At 34.5% G+C, this 23,901-nt stretch overlaps 1 protein-coding gene across 2 annotated transcripts in view; it reads right to left on the bottom strand.

The window, feature by feature from the left end:
• SGCZ (sarcoglycan zeta) overlaps positions 1 to 23,901 on the bottom strand; it is a 377,760-nt gene that overhangs the window by 164,056 nt on the left and 189,803 nt on the right. For both annotated transcript variants that reach the window (XM_061134767.1, XM_061134768.1), the window contains exon 2: positions 10,446 to 10,547. In XM_061134767.1, coding sequence (XP_060990750.1) covers positions 10,446 to 10,547 — 102 coding nt within the window. The remainder of the gene's footprint in view (positions 1 to 10,445; positions 10,548 to 23,901) is intronic.

The raw sequence follows: 23,901 nt of genomic DNA, 5'->3' as shown, positions 1-23,901 counted from the left end.
TATTTAACTTATATGCAGAGTACATCATGAGAAACGCTGGGCTGGAAGAAGCACAAGCTGGAATCAGGATTGCTGGGAGAAATATCAACAACCTCAGATATGCAGATGACACCACCCTTTTGGCAGAAAGTGAAGAGGAACTAAAATGCCTCTTGATGAAAGTGAAAGAGGAGAGTGAAAAAGTTGGCTTAAAGCTCAACATTCAGAAAACTAAGATCATGGCATCTGGTCCCATCACTTCATGGGAAATAGATGGGGAAACAGTGGAAACAGTGTCAGACTTCATTTTTTGGACTCCAAAATCAATGCAGATGGTGACTGCAGCCATGAAATTAAAAGACTCTCACTCCTTGGAAGGAAAGTCATGACCAACCTAGACAGCATATTAAAAAGCAGAGACATTACTTTGCCAACAAAGAACCATCTGGTCAAGGCTATGGTTTTTCCAGTGGTCATGTATGGATGTGAGAGTTGGACTGTGAAGAAAGCTGAGCACCGAAGAATTGATGCTTTTGAACTGTGGTGTTGGAGAAGACTCTTGACAGTCCCTTGGACTGCAAGGAGATCCAACCAGTCCATCCTAAAGGAGATCAGTCCTGGGTATTCATTGGAAGGACTGATGCTGAAGCTGAAACTCCAATACTCTGGCCACCTCATGTGAAGAGTCGACTCACTGGAAAAGACCCTGATGCTGGGAGGGATTGGGGGCAGGAGGAGAAGGGGTCGACAGAGGATGAGATGGCTGGAAGGCATCGCTGACTCGACGGACATGAGTTTGAGTAAACTCCAGGAGTTGGTGATGGACAGGGAGGCCTGGTGTGCTGCGATTCATGGGGTTGCCGAGTCGGACACGACTGAGCACCTGAACTGAACTGAACTGATTAAGATTTTTCTTTGCTCAGTTTGAGACAACTAAATTGCCATTTGCAAATGAAGACAATATCTCCTCCTGTTTAACAGTATGAATTAAGTAAGTTAATATGTATAAAAATGTTTTGTTAACTGCAAAGTTTAATGCTCAGGATTATTAAACACTAGTCAGTAGTTACACTAGCGATTTCAGTGTTTTCATCAGTTGACAAATGGTTGAGGGACATGTATGAACACTTAAAAATGTATTTAATTGTTTTTATCCTTATGTTTAGTTATTTTCCTCAGGTTTTTCTGGATTTTACAAAGATGTCTGAATTTACAAACATTAAAAACCACTTAGTTGCACAAATGTGTTACCTTTTCTGTATTCACTACTAGTGTTCCTTAACTAGCATGTAACATAACCTTGATAAAGAGGCTCAGATGAATTATTTGTAGATATTTGGTAAATATAATAGAAAAGGTTTAAGTTCATCAAAACTGATGAAAGTAAATTGGTACAACCACCGTGGAGAACAGTTTGGAGATTCTTTAAAATACTAAAAATAGAGCTACCATATGCTCCAGCAATCCTACTCCTGGGCATGTATCTGGAGGAAACCATAATTTGAACAGATATATGCACCCCAGTGTTCATTGCAGCATTATTAATTGCACTATTCATTGCTTCCGACGTGGAAGCAAACTAAATGGCCATCAATGGAGGAATGGATAAAGAAGATGTGGTACACACACACACACACACACACACACACACACACATAATGGAATATTACTTAGCCATATAAAGAATGAAAGAGTGTCATTTGCAGCAACATGGATGAACTTAGAGGCTGTCGTACTGAATGAATTAAGTCAGACAGAGAAAGTCAAATATCACATGATATTGCTTATATGTGGAATTTTAGAAAATGGTACTGAGGAATCTATTTACAAAACAAATTGAGTCACAGACATAAAAAACAAGCTTAAGGGTACCAAGGGGGAAACAGGGAGAAGGATAATTTGGGAGATAGGGACTGACATATACACACTATTATATATAAAATGGATAAATAATAAGAACCTCCTATATAGCACAGGAACTCTATTCACACCCTGTAATGACCTGTATGGGAATAAAATCTAAAAAAAGAGTGGATATATGCATATGCACAACTAACTCACCTCGCTGTTCACTTGAAACTAACACAACTTTGTAAATCAACTATACTTCAATTGAAAAAAAAAACTGAGGAACTTAAAGTCCTATTATTTCTAGTGCTGTCAGACTGTAAATATTTACAGCAATTATTTATTTAGAATAGCAGGTCTACAATTTATAAAAACATCTGTAGAAGAAACTTTTACAAAAACTAGGTGGCTAGAACAAAAAGCAGTGACTTGAGATGTGAATTCTGGCTCACTTTTGAGTCCTCAGACCTTGAACACCTCATTTAAATTCTCTTAGTCTTGAGGTAAAGTATCTGCAAAATGGGAATAAAGTTATCTGCTCTGCTCACCTCATAAGGTTATTGCTTTGACATTTAGATATCTTTACATGGAATTCGCTGAATATATTAATTAAGATAAATAATAAATATTACATTGATAAATATCTAAAAATATGGGGGAAGAAAACAGTGATTTCTGAACAAGCTAGTAACAGAAGGATGGATTTTCAGATTTCATGTTAACTGACCCATCAGAAACAGTTCTGCATTCTATCACCCTCTTTCCTTTCAGGATACCATACTCTTGGTTTTCCTCCTACGTCACCAGTCTCCCCTTCTTAGTCTGTGGTTGAGTCTTACACTTCTTCTAAACTCTTCAATATTGGGGTAAAGAGTTATAGTGAATGTAGACAGAATATCCAATATTCTTTCCACACTCACTGATCCTCTTGACTGATCTCATGTATTTGAATTAGATAATAATAGCTATGGATATTAATATTGATGTTAAAATGTCTCTAATTTGAGTCTCTAGGTTATGCCTCAACATGAAATACGCACTCAGATATCTTGCTAACTTGAATTGCCTGCTCTTCTAGTAGGCAAAACTAATAGCTCTAAAATTGTGCTCAAAATCTTCAGCCACTCCCTGCTGTGCCCCAAATTGGCTAATAGTGACTACTCAGAGCAAAAAACCTTGACATTATACTAGGATCTCTCTTATTCTCACATCCCATTTGCAATGCATTAGCAAATCCTTGAGTGGTTACTTCTAAATATACTGTTTTTACTCATTATCCTCATCACATAGTAAGGATTAAATAAGTGAAAATATGCAAAGCATTTAGTATAGTATTTGGCTTTCATTAAAAATAATAAGTAATACTATTCCTTGTGTTAGATTCTGTGGTAAAGGCTATACCTCTTTTATCTCTCCTAACAATAACCACAATACTCTATCTAGTCTCTAAAAATTTTAGGGGCTACTATGAACTTTATTTTGCAGATGACAAAAGAAAGACACAAAGAGGTTAAACAAGGTAACTAGTCTCAACTACTAAGTAAGAGGCAGGATGTGAAACCAGGAACTGGACTTCAGAAATCTACTCTGTGCTGAATGTTAGCTTGTATTAAAATCCATTATCTGTCTGAACAGCCACAAAAATGATTTGAAATACAATAGAAATGAAAAATAATCAAAAAAATGGCCAACTGACATTCACAACACCAAAAGGCACAGCTTTTCTCCACAAGCACAAAGGCAAAGGGAAGAGGTAATGGAAAACTCATTCCCATATGCAATGTGAACCATAAAGTGATTGATAAGAAACTTGCAATGCTTATATGAAAAAGAATGTTAAAGAATGTTTTTGAGCAACACAAAGTAAGTTCTCAAAAAAAAAAAATTCAGGAGAGAAGCCATATTCTTAGACAGAAAAATCTTAGAACTTTGGATGTCAATTTTACCAAATTAAATGTAGCCATAATTAAGTTTCCAAATGGAATTTTTATGAAACTTGACAGCTGATTAATAAATTCATTTGGAAGAGAAAATGCATAATAGTTAAAAGGTTTTGAAAAAGAGCAATAACACAGAACTTGCTGTAACAGTTCCTTAAAGTTACAGTTTAGTTTTAGTAGAAATATATCGATAGAACAGGTAGAGGGACCAGAAGTAAATCTATGCACATTTAGTAATGTAGCATATCAGGAAAGTTGTATTTAATCAGTGATGGGAAAAATGGAGTATTCAAATTATGGTGCTGGGGGCTATCGGTCATGAAGGAAATGAACATAGGAAGGAAAGAAGGATGGGAGAGAGAAAGGAAGAGAAAAAAAAAAAAAAGGAAGGAAAGAGGGATGGAGGAAGGATCCTACCTAATAGGATACATCAAAATAGAAAAGTCTCAAAAACTCTCTCACTACAAAACAAATAAAATGATAACTATTTCTTTTAAAAATAAAATTTTACTGGAATAACCAATAATTTATTGATACAAATGTATGTTATAAACGTGAAAAAGTGAAAGCCAAGGAAAGAAAGATTACTACATAGCAGCGTATAGTATGCCTCCCTGACCTATTTTCACCCATATCCCAGAAGAAATGGAGGAATGTTGATATATTCTGAAAATATAAAGAAAAGTTTAACCCAAATCAACTAATTTGGAAAGAGGAAAAAGGTGGTAGACAGTACTGCAAAAAAAAAAAAAAATTAAGAGAGTTTATATGCCATTGGAAGATATCTACAGAGGCAGAAAGGGCCACGAAGTCCCATGGAACTAGAATAGTCCAAGTCTGGTTGATACAGGCATTTACTCACAGTTTGGCTGCCCCTTCCCATCATCAGTCTCCAGGGAAACAAACAAAGCTGCTAGACAGTAATTCTCTACCTCGAATGTGGTAGCGGCTCATTAGGGATAATGCAAACTAGGTAAGGAAAGTGCCGTAAGTTTCAATATTTAAGACTTTTGATTTTAATAAAACCAGAGCTCAAAGACAATAACTTATAAAGATTTATGGACCTAAAGGCAAATTCTGACAAGACAACATCCTTATAAATAAAATACATGAATTAGATAGAGCAAAGGAAAAATTAATATGGAGAAAAATAAACTAATGGCATAGAAGAAAGACTCTAGATAATAACTTACTTCTATCAGAGAAAACATACAAAGTTTAAAATAATTAGAGATATCATGATAGCTGCAGAGGATAAAAAAGATCATAAGAATTATTGCTTTCTTGGAAGACCTCAGCAAATGGGACTGAATGATATTGAGTGATACAATATAGAAAAGGTCCCTGAAGTGAAAGAAGCGAAATGGCAGAAATGTATCAGGCATCCAGGCAGAACATGCCTGGCATCAACAGCAGAAAAATGCCAGGCTTTCCTGAGACTTTTAATGGCAATATCCGGTGCTAGAATTTTATAGAGCAATGAGATAACAGGAAAAGAAGAGATGAACCATTAATAATATTCCAGAAAAGAATAAAGACAACAGAAACATTTCACGTGAAATATTTCAAGGAACAGCAAACAAAAAAACAAAACTAATTAACAATGAAATACAAGTACGGAAGAATGATTTGAATAGTAAAATCAGTCCTGGATAATCCATAATAAAAGAAGGACTGGTGGTGAGACTGACCACCATCTGTATGTAAAATTAAGACCAAAGTGCCAAGGCAATTAAACTAGCAGAACAGAATGTAAATATTATGAACCCTGACAAATTTAAGTATATAATTATTAAAAAAAATCCTGAAAATGAATAGGGGTGAAGACAAATTGGAGGAAAGCTAATCACCTCAAATTGCATGGCAGGGAGTTAATGAACACTGTCTGAAATTAAAACATGGGGCTAATGCATCCAGTTTCCTAATGGTATTCATCATCTTTTATTCTTAACCATAAAGATAAGTTTAGAAAAAAACCTTTCTCATGGAGAAAAAATATTTAAGGTCAGCAATTCTTTCCAATTTGTTTCTGTTTATTTCTTCTATTTAATCATGTATGATATACTAATTATAAATAGCAGGTACATGTCTCTCTCTATATATTTATCTTTTCATTTGTGCAAATCTATACGTAACTGTTGTGATATTCACCAAATGTTAACTGTTTTTTTTTTTTTTTCTAAGTGTAAAGATTTTAGGACAATTTGTGTGTATTTCCAAAATCACTGCAGATGGTGACTGCAGCAATGAAATTAAAAGACACTTACTCCTTGGAAGGAAAGTTATGACCAACCTAGACAGCATATTAAAAAGCAGAGACATTACTTTGTCAACAAATGTCCATCTAGTCAAGGCTATGGTTTTTCCAGTGGTCATGTATGGATGTGAGAGTTGGACTGTGAAGAAAGCTGAGTGCTGAAGAATTGATGCTTTTGAACTATGGTGTTGGAGAAGACTCTTGAGAGTCCCTTGGACTGCAAGGAGATCCAACCAGTCCATCCTAAAGGAGATCAGTCCTAAATATTCATTGTAAGGACTGATGCTGAAGCTGAAACTCCAATACTTTGACCACCTCTTGCAAAGAGTTGACTCATTTGAAAAGACTCTGATTCTGGGAGGGATTGGGGGCAGGAGAAGGGGATGACAGAGGATGAGATGGTTGGATGGCATCACCGACTCGATGGATGTGGGTTTGGGTGCACTCCAGGAGTTAGTGATGGACAGGGAGGCCTGGCGTGCTGCCGTTCATGGGGTCACAAAGAGTTGGACATGACTGAGCGACTGAACTGAACTGATTTAACTTGAATAAAGACATTAGAGTAAAATAATAAACCCCATCTGCATTAAACATGTGAATGTGAAATAATAGTGATAAGAATGCTAATAACAAAAAGATTATAGAAGCTTACAGGTATCTGTTTGTATGGATTAGTTTTGCAGGGGAGAAAGGAACCTGAATAGAGGAGATTCTCCAGGGCAGCTGAGGGCACAGGGTCAAGAGATTATCATGCTGTGTAAGCAGGAGAGAGGTTTGGTGAACGTGCCTGGCCCCACGGCTTTGTGTCTGAAACCCTCTAAAGAACTGAACACAGGAGGTGAAAAACTGATTGCATCCAAGAACCCAGTCAACATCGGAGCTTCGAAGCCAAATGAAATAACTGGAAGCAAAGGGAAGGTGGAACCCTGCTCACAGATCTGCTAATGCAGGAGTCCTGAAAAACACAGATGTGTCTGCTTTGCTGTGGAGTTACTGGGATTGGAATTAACTGGTAGTTTTCCCCGACACATTTATCAGCCTGTCATGCACGATGCTGGGGTTGGGGGGCAGTGGTGAGGTAACAGCTTAACTGAGGATCCTTAAACACAGGAAAAAAACAAAAAACTAAGAGAGGTGTTGAGCTAAAATCAAATGAAGTTATTGTTGGTGTTGTTCAGTCAGTAAGTCGGGTCTAACACCATGAATTGCAGCACGCCAGGCTTCTCTATCACTGTCTCCCTGAGTTTGCTCAAACAGTGAAGTTGGACAATATTTAAAATTGCCCTAGAGAACTCATGATGCATTTTTTTTTCCAATAGGAATTGGCGAAATGTAGATAGTTTAGCCACCTCAGTACCCTGAATTTTTGAAATCTTGAGAAACATTTAAAGTACATTAAAAAGCTGGTGATACAAGTCTTAAATTCCTGATAATTTAAATATTTAACCTAATGTTAGACTGCATTCATTAAAGTCCCATTCAGAATATTATATATAAGGTCAATTCCATATCTTTGAATATTTTGTACCCAAAGAAAACAATACAGTTAACCTCACAAATGTTCAATGAGTACATACTCTATGAAAATAATGTCAATTTTGAAGATGCATTGAATTCTAAGATATTTTAAGCACACAACATGCTTTTCTGTGTGTGCTAATATGATCAATCACTTTAAAAGGGTTGTTTTCTTAAAAGCATGAAGAAGAGAGTAAACTTCATTGGGTAATAACAGAACTTCAAATGTCTATAGAATTTTGGTGGTGAGCACAGGGCCCATGAGCTTGAGGGTAGAACCAGCCCATGATTTATTAAAGTAGGAGGTTAGGTGCTTATGTCTATGGGCAACTGCACTTTCTGAACAATAGAAATGTACTGTCTTTCTACAGGATTAAATAACTACATAACTAGAAAATAAATTTCAGAGTGGGATACTGGCTAAATATAAAGACGGCAATCCACTGGCATTAGTGCAGGAAAGCACACACACACATAAATACACACAAATCAAAATTGCAGGAACAAAATTTGCACAAATCAAAATTGTAGTAAACTTCTATTTTTCTCACTTAGTTGAATTTTCATAATTACATTTTGAATTTATTAGATTTTCTTATCTTACCTACAGGAATTTTGACACTTTATCATAAAAACATTTGAATACATGAAAATGTGTAGAAAGATTGAAATGTACAGTGGAATTTAAAAAATGATGTAAAATCTCATCTCTACAAGTATTACTGAGTATTTTATGTTCTTTTGTAACCTAAGAATTAGGCATTTTGATCAGTTTCTACCAAACTCATATTATTAAAGAGAAAATGAAGGCTCAGAAACATTGTGGCTGACTTTTTAAAACAGCGAATGAACTTTACGGCAGAGAAAAAACAACTGCATGTGTTCACGGTAAGAGAGTCTTAATGTGGAGCCTGCTTATAAAAGATACATTTTTCTCCTTAGTTTAAATATTTATTTTTGTGGCATATGGGTAGAGCCATTTTCAAGGAGTAAATGAGTCTCTTTTTTGTTCTCAAACCAGACCTCCAGTCTGACTGCTAATGGAACATGCTCCCTCCTGCCTGGGCGGTGCCGCACTTCACAGGTACTGAGAGGCAAAGGATAATGAGGGGAGAAGCGCCAGGACTGGGGATGGGAAGGGAGCATACAGACTCAAATCAATATGGTGGGTTTTAGAAATGCTTGTGAACTTTCCCAGGGATAAAGGTTAGAAAGCCCATCTGTCGCTACCTCACATTTAAATGCTATAAGAGTAAATTCCTTCTTATTTGGTCCACAGATGGACTGAACATACATTGCAGGTTCTTCGGAAACTCCTTGTTTACACCTGTTGCTATACTCTCAAAAATGTTCCTACTGGGAAGGTAGACTTTATGACCCTCCTACCGACAGGGACCTTGACAATCCTTATCTAAACTATACTCTAAGGAAAATACTCCAAATTGATCTAAAACGGCTTTGAAAATAAATCTTTTTTTTTTTTTTTTTTGTGGGGGGGTCATCCCTATATTTATCAATAGGATATATTTTCAAAGAAGTTCCTGCCTATGGTGACTCTCACCTTTGTCCTATGTTAAGTACTATTTTTTATTTTCATGTGTGAGTTTGCATTTCTTCAAATATGAAATTATTTAATAGTGCCAAACACAGGAAGGAATCAGAAAATAACTGAGTGGTGATGACTTCCAATCAAAGGGAAGATGCTAATATGTGTTACCACGCTATTTTTTCAGTTTTCATAAAAATAAAAAAGAACAACACCAAACTTTTAAATTTAAGTGGTTTTGCTTGTTTATTCATGTAAGGTCAGGTGTGCATATGGATCTATTTTGTTATTTATTCTTTGACCAAAATCTAGAAAATAATTTTAATAAAAAATTTCCAATACCCAGAGTAGCAGTCACTATACATTAGAAAGTATTGCAGGTTCACACATAACAAAATAAAGGTTAAACATAATATAATTATCCTAATTAGAATTTTTATAGAAAATAATCCTTTGTTCTGTGTTCACTTTGATATTTAAGGGAAAAAATAGCCTTGAAGCAAATTATAAAATTTTGGCTTACTGTGCAACTCATTTGCTAATATATTACATCAATAATATTAAAACATTATTCTAGTCTAAAATAGACTTTGATATTTATGAAATAAGGTTAATAATCTTTCCATACTTTATATAACAATCTAATTATTCTGTTTTATTACATTTCTTTCCACACATGCACACTTGTCTCAGGGGAGTACCTATTACATTTGAAACAGTCTAGTGAGATTTTGAGGTACCAAAGATACTACCTTCTGAGAAATAACACACTTAAGTCAAAATAAGCAATGTTAAGTAAGCTATAAAGTTTTGATTTGTAGCATGCTGCCAGGTGGTAAAATACACATAGCACACACACATACATACACATTGAAAGAGTAAATATTTTTACTGGTTTTAAATAATGTAGATCCAGAAATAAATTTAATTTCTGTACTAAGACTTTTTGTCACCTCTTTTAAAAAATGCATGTCCATTAAAGCTGAAAAGATGCATTAATATATTGAATTAGAATCATTTATTAAAGCCAAGGTTCTTACAAAAATTACTCAAAATATGTTAAATGCCCCTTTTGGAATGAATATAACTGGATTTTTAATGTCAGAGGGCATATTTTATAGACTAACAAAAGCAACACTGCAGTTTAATTAAAAAAGGCTCTCTAATTTATCAGTTTGAAACTAACCTTCTCCACGGGTTTTTCAATTGTTTCATTGTTTTGATTTCTTCAAATAAGTCTTAGCATAGAGTAACTAAATGCATACTGAAGAGATAAGGGGTTTTTGTCTTCCTATTTCAAGCTAAAACATAACCTCTAAATTATCTTTTACAGTAAGCCAAAGCCAGTATCACATACCTTTCGGGAATGAATTTCTTTCACATACAATGGAAGTAGAAACTCAGATATACCTTCAAGTCGGATTCCCTTCTTGGTGACTCTCAGATTTCCCATACCATCCTACAAGCAATGAAATATAGTTCACTTTTAGGTTAACTGGAGAATGAATAACTGGCCATAATTTTCTTAGGCCTAAATTGAGAAAACAGTAAGCTCAAATCCGTGATGATTTAAGGAAAATGAGAGGCTGAATCTACTTAATGAGTGATTGCAGCAGTTGGCATGCATACAGTGGGCTCTGTTTAAAATGAACAGGAAAACAGTATAGAGGACCTGGTCGCTTCTTTCCAGTCTAACAGAGACTAGGACTCATCTGTGAATAAGCCCTATACTTTCTTCATGCACCAACACTTTTAATTATTTATTAGGCATAATTATACTTGCTTCCTGATTATTAAAAACAACTTTGTTTGCGGAGAGATCTAATGATATTTTACATGACAGTTATACACATATTTATACTATAAATACTCACATTTGAACAAGCAATTAATGATCGACTAGTGTAAGTAAGCATGGTGTCCCAGTACTTTAATCATGGGTAATGCTTATGTCCTTTTCTTTAGAAAATAATACTCCATGAGTATGATAAAACAGGGCACCAATAATATTTATGAAGCAAAAAATAAAAATAGTAAGAACAGAGTACTGATAGGGATCAAAGAAAGGAGATTTCACATCTGGTTGGAGAGTACACCATTTCTCGTGGAAGAGACTGACTGTGATAAAGACCTTAAGAACATGGAGTTTCAACAAGAGATGTCCCTAGAGGGAGGAACAAACTGACCATTCTGGTCACAAACAGGAAATAGCATTCCATCCAACCTGGCTAATGGAATATCACGAGTGAAAACAATTAGGAATACGTTTTGAGGTCAGAGAAAGGAAAGCCATGCACGTAAAGCTCAGGAATATGTATGTATTGATACAACAGCCTCCAAGAGAAGGAACATAAAAAGTTCTTGAACAGCTCAATGTTTTAAAATGATTAGAGTTATACTTTAAGGAAAATCTGGTAGAAGTACCATGTGGAGCTATCTAGAGTGTCAGTGATAATGCACAACTCTGTAGTAAGTGAGAGGAGTGTGGTGAAAGAGCAGCTTTCAAGACCTGGTGACTAATTTTTTCTTGAGATACTGAAAGGGGGGCCATTTACAATTGACCCAAGGATTTATAACTATGACTATGTAAGGACAAGTAGTGAGTTTTACAATTGAAATAGGGAAATCTGTAAGCTCAATGGCAAAAATAAGTTCAGCTTTGAACTTTCTAACTATACTTCAAGAAATATTACACAATTCAGAATTTTATTCGTCAACCAACACATCTGTAGAAAGCAGGCTGGGGAGAGACAGTTGCTTTGGTCTTGCTTGACATTATCATGATGGAAGAGCAAGTTCTATGTAGGGGGGGAAAAGTATATAAAAACAAAGGAGAAACTCTTAGATAATGGGTAGGTCTGTAGGTTGGAAAGACACATTCTTTACATTCTGGAAGGCTGGGATTAGTAGAAGAGGAAAGGCAAGAGATTCAGATAGCCCTTGCCTCTAACCTCTGCTCTGACCTCAAAAGAAAGTCAATGAAATAGTACAACAATGGATAGAATTTTGAATAAGAACTGAGGGCCTTTTTTCTTTAACTCAGACAAAGAAAATCACTAAGAAGAGAAATGGAAATATTTTGAGGTGGAGAGATTTCAGTCTTCTCACAGAAGGAGAAAATAATTGATTCTGGTTGAACTGAACTTTTGGATCAAACAGAGGAATTCACTTCTTGAGCTCGAACTTTTTATCAGCTTGAACTTCAAGCTGCCACTGAAAATGCCTAATAGGGAAATGAACTAATTTTTTTTTAACATGAAAATTTCAAGCATCACTGAAGACAAATTCTGATGAGAAAACAGGCATACTTTTTTACTCGGAGACAGAACTAATTTATACATCAGTTTTATAACATCCTCTTTCCCTTCTGCAACTGAAGTGTCTGATATAGATATTAGTTACAGGGTCATTCATTCACTGACTCTTAAGAGTTTTGCAACAGTGTGCAACAGAAATAGTCAGAATTAACAGTGATAGAGTTTCAAACTTGAGGATTTATTAGACAGGAATGGCAAAAAGTTATAGGAATGTGGTGTTCTAAAGTAACAAAAGAATAATGTCCCTTAAATGGCATTATTTTTTCTTATTAAGTAGAGCCATGTAAAGCCAGAAAAATAAGATTGGGCTACAAAAATAGTACATAAAAAAGAATATCAATGGGTGACAAATTAATGATCAAGTTCAATAGGGGTTAAGAAATACAAGAAATGCTGACAGGTTTGTCATCAGAAATTGGAAACTCAGATTTTCAGATCTTGAAGGTGAGAACATTTCCAGACATGATAAGGTCTAGAGGACATAGGAGCTGCAGAAGTAGACTAGAGACAGAACTCTTTCGGTACTAAAATAGTAGTACATATAGTGACATGTGGCCTTCAAATATAGTTTTGTTTCAGAGGGTTTTCTTGAGTTAATCTCACACAGTGGCTGTCCAGGTATGTTCTCAAATGCCTACCTGAAAGAAGCGTTCTGAAATGCTCCCATGAAGTTGCTTTGCAAATGTTTAAGGCAACTGCTAGACTATCTCAATATGCCAGCAAATTTAGAAAACTCAGCAGTGGCCACAGGACTGGAAAAGGTCAGTTTTCATTCCAATCCCTAAGAAAGGCAATGCCAAACAATGCTCAAACTACTGTACAATTGTACTACACACAAGCAAAATAATGCTCAAAATTCTTCAAGCCAGGCTTTGATAGTACATGAACCATGAACTTCCAGATGTTCAAGCTGGATTTAGAAAAGGCAGAGGAACCAGAGATAAAATCACCAACATCTGCTGGATTATCAAAAAAGGAAGAGAGTTCCAGAAAAACATCTACTTCTGCTTTATTGACTATGCCAAAGCCTTTGACTGTGTGGACCACAATAAACTGTAGAAAATTCTTAAAGAGATGGGAATATCTGACCACCTGACCTGCCTCTTGAGAAATTTGTATGTAGGTCAGGAAGCAACAGTTAGAACTGGACTTGGAACAACAGTCTGGTTCCAAATCAGGAAAGGAGTACATCAAGGCTATATATTGTCACCCTGCTTATTTAACTTATATGCAGAGTACATCATGAGAAACTCTGGGCTGGATGAAGCACAAGCTGGAATCAAGATTGCCGGGAGAAATATCAATAACCTCAGATATGCAGATGATACCACCCTTATGACAGAAAGCGAAGAACTAAAGAGGCTCTTGATGAAAGTGAAAGAGGAGACTGAAAAAGTTGGCTTAAAACTCAACATTCAGAAAACTAAGATCATGGCAGCTGGTACCATCACTTCATGGGAAATAGATGGGGAAACAGTGGAAACAGTGACAGACTTTATTTTGGGGGGCTCCAAAATCACTGCAGATGGTGACTGCAGCAATGAAATTAAAAGATGCTTGCTCCTTGGAAGAAAAGTTATGACCAACCTAGACAGCATAATAAAAAGCAGAGACATTACTTTGCTAACAAAGGTCCATCTAGTCAAGGTTATGGTTTTTCCAGTAGTCATATATGGATGTGAGAGTTGGACTATAAAGAAAACTGAGCACCAAAGAATTGATGCTTTTGAACTGTGGTGTTGGAGAAGACTCTTGAGAGCCTCTTGGACTGTAAGGAGATCCAACCAGTCCATCCTAAAAGAAATCAGTCCTGAATATTCATTGGAAGGACAGACGCTGAAGCTGAAACTCCAATACTTTGGCCACCTGATGCAAAGAACTGACTCATTAGAAAAGACCCTGATGCTGGGAAAGATTGAAGGCAGGAGGAGATGGGGATGACAGAGGATAAGATGGCTGAATGGCATCACCAACTCGATGGACATGAGTTTGAGTTAGCTCTGGGAGTTGGTGATGGACAGGGGGGCCTGGTGTGCTACAGTCCATGGGGTTGCAGAGTCGGACACAACTGAGGGACTGAACTGAACTGAGACTATCTCAGAGCAATAGAAACAAATTCTATCACGAATATAATTCACAGTTCAATATTATTCTTATAAAATGTTTTCATAAGATGTCTAAAAATAAAAGAACTAGATATCTAAATTAAAGGTGATATTATGTATATTATATTCATACTTAATTGGGGAAGTTTTGAATCTTAAGCTCAGTGTTATCTTTCTATATAACACAATTTGGGGGAATATAGATACATTTCATTTAAATTAGATGAAATGGAACTTCCCTGTGTAAATGTAGAACTGTTACCATAGTTTAGTGTTGTGAATCTAACCTTGCTCCACTTTGTTCATTAGTCTTTTCCTTGTAAGTTTCTCTATATTATTTACATGTAGTTATAAAATACATGAAACTGTATAACATATAGTTACTGCATAATTAACCTGATATTCACATTCACATACCAAGTCCACCAATAAATTATGAGATGATGAAATAATCTGGTTTCTCTTATGTAGGAGAATTGGAAAAGTGTATTTATTCCTACTGTCAGTATAGCTTCTTGATTCACTGTATTCCTGGTCCCTTACAAATCTAAAGGGAGAAAATAATTTCTGGATTTCCTGTCAAGACTGACATTGCCAAAACACCAGAAAATAACAGAATCTAGCGCACCTATAGTATAGACCCCAACCTTGGCTCTGCTATCTTCATCCTGTGTAAGCTTAAACAATTTAACTCACTATTTTGCATGTTAATTTTGTTATATGTAAAAGGAATAATATTTAGCTATGAGTTTATAGTAAGGATGCCATGAGGATGTAAACTGATTAAAACCATGTTTATCTTATGAGTTCTTCTATATATATGTAGAAGCATTCAAAAGTTTTAACCATTATTACATTTTATTTGAAATTTTATCTCATATTATTGTAAAAATTCATATTGTTTACTTTCAAGGGATTATCTTTGAACTTCAGCAGACATTAAATACATTAAACTTTATCATCATTATAGTTATAATCTATAGTAGGATAGCTTGGATTTGAAATGTGATTACTATTTACTAACTGTTGACTTTGGCATATTCTTTATCTAAACCTAAATCATTTTCTATAAGAATCAGAAAACAATAGTTTTCCTTATGTGGATGTTGTAGCAATTTAACAAGATAATATGTAAATGCCTTGTTCCTGGATCTAGCATATTCTTGATAGTTATTCCCTGTAGTTTATTTAAATTAATACTATGATGATAATAAATATAATTAATCTCTATTCAACCTATGTTTTTTAATCTACCTCTCCCATTTTTCATTTTTTCCTTTCTATTTCCAAGGGCAATCATCTCCAACCTGTAATTGCCTTCATACTTACACTGTTTGGAGTGTAAACTTAACATTGTTTACACTGTTATTTTATTGAATTACTCTTTACATCATCTAAACCCTTGGATTATGTAGCTTTATGCCATTCCTTTTAAATATTTAATGTGCTTTCTAAATAATCCATTATAAATATTATCACTTTTGTGTTAAGGAATAATATCAAAAAAGCATCTCTGCTACTGTATCTTTTTAAATTTTTTTTTAATTGGTGGAAAATTGCTTTACAATTTTTTATTGGTTTCTGCTGTACAACAATTCAGTTCAGTCATAATTACACATATAAATTCCTTCCCTTGCTCTTCTCCTTCTCCTTAGCCCATCCCACCCCTGTAGGTCATCACAGGGCACCAGGCTGACTTCCTGTGTTATTTAGCAACTTTCCACTAACTGTTTGTCTTACACATGATAGTGAATATATGTCAATGCTACTTTCTCAGTTCATCCCACCCCCACCTTTCCCTAATGTGTCCACAACTCAGTTCTCTACTAGGTTCATCAGGACCATTTTTCTAGATTCCATATTGATGCATTTATATATGATACTTGTTTTTCCCTTTCTGACTTCACTCTCTTTAAGAGGCTCTAGATTCATCCACCTCACTACAACTGACTCAAATTTGTTCTTCTTTACAGCTGAGTAATACTTCATTGTATAATTATACCACAACATCTTTATACATTTATCTGTCAATGACATCTCAGTTGTTTCCACGTCCTGACTATTATAAATATTGCTCTAATGAACGCTGGTACATGTGTCTTTTCAAGGTGTGGTTTTCTCAAAGTATATGCCCAGTAGCGAGATTGTTGGGTCATGTGGTAGATTTACTCCTAGTTTTTTTTTTTAAGGACTCTTCATATTGTTTTCCACAGTGGATGTATTAGTTATCAGTTTTCAGTTTTCAATGGTGCCGGAAGGTTCCCTTTTCTCCACACTTTCTCCAGCATTTATTGTTTGTAGACTTTTTGATGATGGCCATTCAGACTGGAATAAGGTGGTAACTCGTTTCTCTTGCTACATCTTAAGCTTCTTCTTTGGAGTGATTTTCAACACCCTTGGTGTGTCTCATGTAATTCTTTGTTTTTTGGATTATTCTTTTCTCATCATCATCCACTCTTTATCTACTAAACTATAAAGCTAATATTTTTCAAAAAGTTCTGTCTTGTCATTTTAATTTCTTTTTTAAAAACTGGGTTACAAATAACATAAAATATTATACTGATATTAGCTTCATGTGTGCAACATAATGTTTCAATATTTCTATACATTATAAAGTGATCACCACGATAAGACCAGTTGCCATCCGGTCACCATGCAAAGTTGTTATAATATTATTGGCTTTCTTCCTTATGTCACAGCTCAGTGACTTATTTTATATCTGAAAGTCTACAGTTGCAGCATTATTTATGCTATTCAAGATATGGAAACACCTAAGTGCTCACTGTGAGATGAATGGATGAGGAAACTCTCTCTCTCTTGATCTCCCTCTCTCTCACACACACACTGAAATATTACTCAGCCATTTAAATTTCCTTATTCAAATATTTTGTTTGAATTGCTCTTCATCCTCATCTCTTCTTAATACTCTTACCCATCATTCAAGGCTCATACGATTTGCATTTAGAGACTGCAAAGCTATCTTTATTATAATTTTCACACACTTGATTTTTTGATTTAGAGACTTCAAAGCCATCTTTATTAGAATTTTCACACACTTGATTTTTTATTCAGAAGTATTTTTTTGGAGTTTATTATAAGAGACTGTCTTTAAAATAAATCATAGATATTAAGGTTAACAAAGAGAATATTGATAGCCATGTTATGTTGAATATAAAATCCACAACCATAACTTTGCAATCATCTGACAATAATTCACTCTGTCCTATCTCACATAGTTTTTAAGACCCTTGTCTGTCTGGTATTAGAAGGTGTCCTTAGATGGTGGCCATTCTCAGAATTGGAATTACTCCTAACAGGCAAATGTAATTGTCAATAAATGAGTGTGTTTACATGGAACGGAGAAAAGTTTTAAAAAATGATATGATCATTAAATAACACAGAAAATATGGTATATGATTAATTATTTACATTAAAAATCTTTTCAAAGAAAGGTGAAAGAATCCAGGAGGCAATTACATATAGATTTTAGACATTTTTTTTGGATAAGTTAAAAAATAAATGTCTTGCAAATTACTAGCATCATACATTTCAAAAATTTGAATAGGAAGGAAGATAAATACATATTTTATATGGATTTGAGTATCTAATGATATTCCCTCTGTATTTCAACTTGCATGAGGAAATAACCTTTAAGGCAATTTAGACACAAATTAGAGCTCAATATGGTGAGTATCTGTGAGACTTTGCAAATTAAATATCTTAAATAAAGAAATATATGGAGAAATGGAGGTATTATATTGCTAAAATATAATTACAAATTACTTTTAAAGGTCTTTTTGTTATTTATTCTTTCTTGCATGCTAAAGGAATAAAAAAATCTATTTAATTTCCAACTGTTATTTAAAGATGAGAAAATTCTCTTTAAAGTATCTAAGGATTTTCTTTTTCTTACCTGTTTTATGATATTATTTATAATTTATAATGAGCTATTTTTCCCCAAGCATAAGAGAAAGAAGAAATAAAACATAAGTTGGTAGGTTGCTTTATACTTGTGTTTTTACTATGCTGTTTGCTGTAGGCCTGTATTTTATTTTCATTATAATTGGACTTCCTTATTCCTGCCTATTATTAGGAAATAAACTCTACAGTAATAAAGATTGGTAGACTTAGAAAACTGATCTCTCATTCAGCTTGTATAGAAACGTCTTTAGAGATTATTTTTAATAATAAAACTTTTGTTATCCGGAGCACTATTTATTCCTTTAGTTCTTAGCCAGTTATTGTTTCATAATTTATACTTTACCGATTGTCAGAGCTGTAAAAAAGTTTTAAATATATGATACATTAAATAAAATAAATACTGTACTTTGTATCTCTTATTTGGTGTTCTTTTAACTATGTGAGTGGTTTTTAAAAAAGCATAATAAAATAAAATGCAATTTGTCTTCCAAGTTTTTTTCTACTTATAATACAATTCCTTGATAAATAATTCCTTCTTTTTCTAACAATCCACAAATCACTAGTCTCATAGAACGTATGTCATTAACAACAAATTCATCAGAGTTAATATATACTGGATAAAAATAAAACGCCAAACAAAAATATGTTAATCTGATGTGGCATATATGATCACAGTTATCCAGTTAATGGAGAAAAAATGGATACGTTTTATAAATTCAGTGAGCCTATATATATTTTGGGAACCAGCAATATATATTATATATATGTACATAAACATATATATGCACACACATACATATAAACAGCTACTTAAAATAATGGAGAAATAGATCGTAGTTATTCGATCCAATAAGAATGTTTGACTACTAAATTATTTTATTTTTAATATTCTTGAAAAAAAATTTTCTTACAGGACATCTTTTGGAATCACAATCAGGAAAAAAAAAATATTGGTGTGGTTTGGTCTAATGATCTAAATTTAACCATATGATACAACCTTAAACATGCATGGAAGCAGTGGCATTGTGCCACTTTAACATGAAGTTAAGGTTACATTCTGAGGATGCTGGAGAAGGAATTGGCGACCCACTCCAGTATTCTTGCCTGGAGAATCCCATGGGAAGAGGAGCATGGTGGGCTACAGTCCACGGGTGGCAGAGAGCTGGACACGACTGAACGACTAACACTGAGGATGTGCAAGAGACAGAGACTTGCTAATGAAGAGTGCTGTAGGGACACCAAGCATGCTATTAAAACAAATCATATTTCTTGGTGTAGAGACAGTGGCAAAGAACCTCAGGCATTTGACTTATGAAAAATAATAAATAAAAAATTAATAATAACAATGTGTACCTTAAAGACTGTCATCTGTAAATGGGTGACTGAAAAAACATCCATATTTTAATCTGTGTAACAAAAGTATAAAGCCTCAAGCTTCACTATTAGTGTGTCTGTCTTTCCTAAATATGTTTGATAGTATATCAGAATTATAATAAACTCTGGAAAAAGAGTTCAGCTTTCAAATAAATTTAGGAAACCACTGCAAAATGTGTTCCCACTCAGAGATTCATAATGCACATTAGCATTCTCAACACTCTGAGAAGTCTAAAAGAGAGAAATACTTTATCTAATACAAACTTCCCCAAACAATTGTCCAAAGGGACTCCCTCCACCCCCAACTCACTCATTTACCTTTTGAAATAGGTGCAGTGGTGTCCCTTTGAACATACTGTGTTCACTTACATTTTATAAACTCTGAAGGAAGACCTACTCTAAAAGGAGGTCCCTGTTTAGCATGAAAGCTTGAAAAGATGTGATTAAAGAATTAAAAGCTACCATGTCTCCACAGACACTTACTGAAAGCCTATGTAGAGTGCCACTCAATTCTGTTGATAATTCAGCTTCCCAGATATATTGAAAAACTGAAGAGGCTATAGTGAACACGGCTAAGAATCCAGGCTGCTTCTGAGATATAACTTCTTGTCAATAAGATAGGCAGTGCTGAGGACACCTCTGGTTTTTGCATATAGATGTCTGTTACTGTACGGATAATTTAGTTTCTAAAATAAGAATCACTTCTTTGAACAAGATCACATTTCTGGACCTGTAAATTAAGAATAAGACCTTAGAGTATGGTAACTATACATAGGCAGGCCTCAAGGTAAGGTCTTGTATAAAAATTCCTTCTAAACGTCCAAGACAACATTTTTGGTTTCTACCCTAACTATGGAATTAATCCTAAGAGCTTAGTACAGAGAAATTTAGCAAATGGCACATTGTCACAACAACCCTATAAAATAGACATATTATTGCCCTCATTTTATTTAAAACACACACACACACACACACACAAATAAAGTAAGTGAATTATATGCAGCTATTAAGTTAGCCCAAAGTTTAGTTTTCTCATTCTTAGTCAGTCTAACAACAATAGGGATAGAGAATGTAAGCTGAATTTATTTTACTATGTAACCCCATTCAGTTCAGTTCAATTCAGTCGCTCAGTCATGTTAATATTTTTCATTATTATTTATGAACTAATGTATACCTCTTTTTCTTAGATTGTTTGCCTTTTAATTTTTAAAACATTTCCTTCTCTCACTGACTTCATTTACCAGCACATATTTCTCATTTGACTCAGATCTGTATCATGGTATCCTGAAAACAAATTATTTCTGATAAGACAAAAGTCTACTTCCAAGTGATTATAAAGTTCATCTTAAAAACGAAGCCACCCAGAACAAATTATTGATATTTGTATAGTCACAGACATTTTAAAAGAGCCTCAGAACAATATTTTCTGTAAATAAAATTACTGTTTCACATTCTTCCTAGTAACTGCTTTGTAATTACTCTCATTCTATAAAACTAAGTTGTGTGTATTCATGCATGTGTGTGTGTGTGTGTAGATTTAGAAGAGATGTGTTGCATAGGAAGGGTAGGTAAAGTTAACTTATTGAACCCCAAATTGTAGTCATCTTACTAGCTTGAGACTAAGAGGATATTAGGTGAATGTGAAGACAGACTGAAGGCAGTTGCCCCAATGAACAAGCCATGATTCTTTGCCAAATTTTTGTCCTGAAACAATTTTTTAACCCAGAATTCATTGACCCCTCTTGACAAATTTTTACAGTCAATGGACAAGTGCAGTTGCCTTAGCCTGAGATTCCTCAGAAATGAGGATGTTGGTTATCGCCATCAGGTAAGCCCGCTAAGTCCAGCAAAAGTCAGATCTCACTTCAATGAAGGACTTGCCCCACCTACTGGGAAAACTAATAGCAGAAAACTTTCAACTTTCAGTCTTACCGGGAAATATCTTAGCTGCAAAGAGCTGTCTTGTCCAAAAATCATGTCTCCCAAGCCCCACCTGGGATGGCTTTCATAGCTTTCAGTGTGGTGATATCAATATCCAGCCACCATATGCCCCTCTGGACAATCTCGGGATTGTTTTTTAGCTGCCAAGCTCACTGCGGGATCAATCAATGGTGCTACTCTCTGCACCACATTTTGACTTCTCTCTTCTCTCATCTCAACCCTACTCACTTGATGCAATGTTATTATCTAGTTTATTGAGAAATCTTTTAATCAAAATTCATCTAACTCCATGATACTTTTTAGACTAAAATTAAATTAAAACAGCACAAGGATAAGACTGATGCTAAAAATGTCAGTGAATTATAATCTATGTTAGAGAGATATTAATATTTCTGGCAGGCAGGTGAGAAGAAAAGTAGGATAATATGGTATTCATATTGACAACTCAAATATATGATTTTTTTTCTTCTAGAGAGCACTTTATTAATATATTATCACACGAGGAAAGCTCTTTCATCTTCAATGCCTATGCTGCAATCTTTCTCTACGGTTATTCATTTATCACAGAATTTCTTAAAATATTTGTTTTCAATCAATGGTAATTTTTATAATAACTCAGATCCAGACGAATAATGTAGATCTGGGTTAGTTTCAACCTACCCAGATGACAGAAAAAGGACATCTCTTCATCTGAATATTAAATTAAAATTTTGAAGATGACAGCTTAGACTTGTGGTTTTTTCAAATTTTTAAACGTGTACATCTGGAAACTTTTAGGAGGTAAAATATGATTTTTTGTTGCGATATTGGTAGAAATTATTCTAGGTAATAGCTTTATTATTGATCTTGTTTCTAGCTTTTCATACACAATTTAGAGTCATGGGTAAATATTTTCTTTTTCTTCCACACAATGAATTAGTTGTCAATGTCCTATGAAAATGTGGGCATAGGCTTGTGTACTGCCTTTTTGTGTGTGTGGCAGGGCGGAAGGTGTGTACATGCTTTGAAGGAGTGTGTTGGTACTTGGATAAAATCAGAGAATCCATCCCAGGAAAAGTGAATGAGTAAAATATAGGGTATGTCATGCAGCCATGTGCAGCAAATGAATAAAGGTACACCTACAAACAATACCTAGAAAATGTAAAAAATAGAATAATATTTATATAAATTAAAAATACTTGCATAACAGATGATATTTGTGTCAAAACACATAGAATCACCAAAAGGAATATAATGGTTGACTACAAAGAGGGGGCAAGCACTGATAATGGGAGTGAAAATAGATATATAAATAAAAGGAAAGAAAGAATGAATAAATGAATAAACAAAATAGTAAACATTGAGAGAATTTTTATGGACAAATGATGTAATAATGACAATGTTTCATAAATTGATGGGCATAATTATCTCAATCTTCTGCACCTGAATTTAAAATTCTTATTATCATTAATGTATCCAATTAAAATTCTTTTTAATGTTTTTGATGGCCTTATCCTCTTAAAAAGCAAATTTTATTTTATCAGCATCCAAGGATAAATTTAACCTAAAATATCTTTCATATTCCAAACTATATTCTGGTAAATTATGATCTAATCACAACAGTTTATTGTTTCACAAAAATTCCCATAATGTATCATTTTCTTTGTCTCCTTAAAAACTTCCTTTGTTTTATTCCACTGTTTTTTGCAAAGCTTTATAAATCCTTATTTACTAGAAACTCTATCCCTGTGTTCTGACTTTACTAAGAGAAGGTATTACGCCTCTGAGTTGGAAAAAAATCTCTTGTATTTTTCCTTTACTCACAATATTTCTGATACTAGATGTGTGGGTTTTCCACACAATCAAGCATCCTCTAAGACACCAGGTGGGTGTCCTACAATTTAATCCAATTCTGACAATATGTACCTGGACACAGACCCCACAAGTTAAGGTTTCAGTCCCATGAGATTCCCCCTCCTCCCCACTTCATATGCACCTTGTAAGGTCAGGTTGTTATCTGTGCTTCTGAACCATTGGCTATAAATCAGAGGTTCCCAGAGGCCCCCTCTTCAGGTTTAATTTGACAGAGGAGCTCACAGAACTCAGGGGAACATTATTTTACTAGGTTACTGATCTATTATGAAAGATAAAATTCAGGAAGAGCCAGATGGAAGTG

Source organism: Dama dama, chromosome 32 (assembly GCF_033118175.1).
Source record: "Dama dama isolate Ldn47 chromosome 32, ASM3311817v1, whole genome shotgun sequence".
Classification (NCBI taxonomy): Eukaryota; Metazoa; Chordata; class Mammalia; order Artiodactyla; family Cervidae; genus Dama; species Dama dama.
Note: the sequence above shows the minus strand (reverse complement) of the source record. Positions and strands in the feature narration are given on the sequence as shown.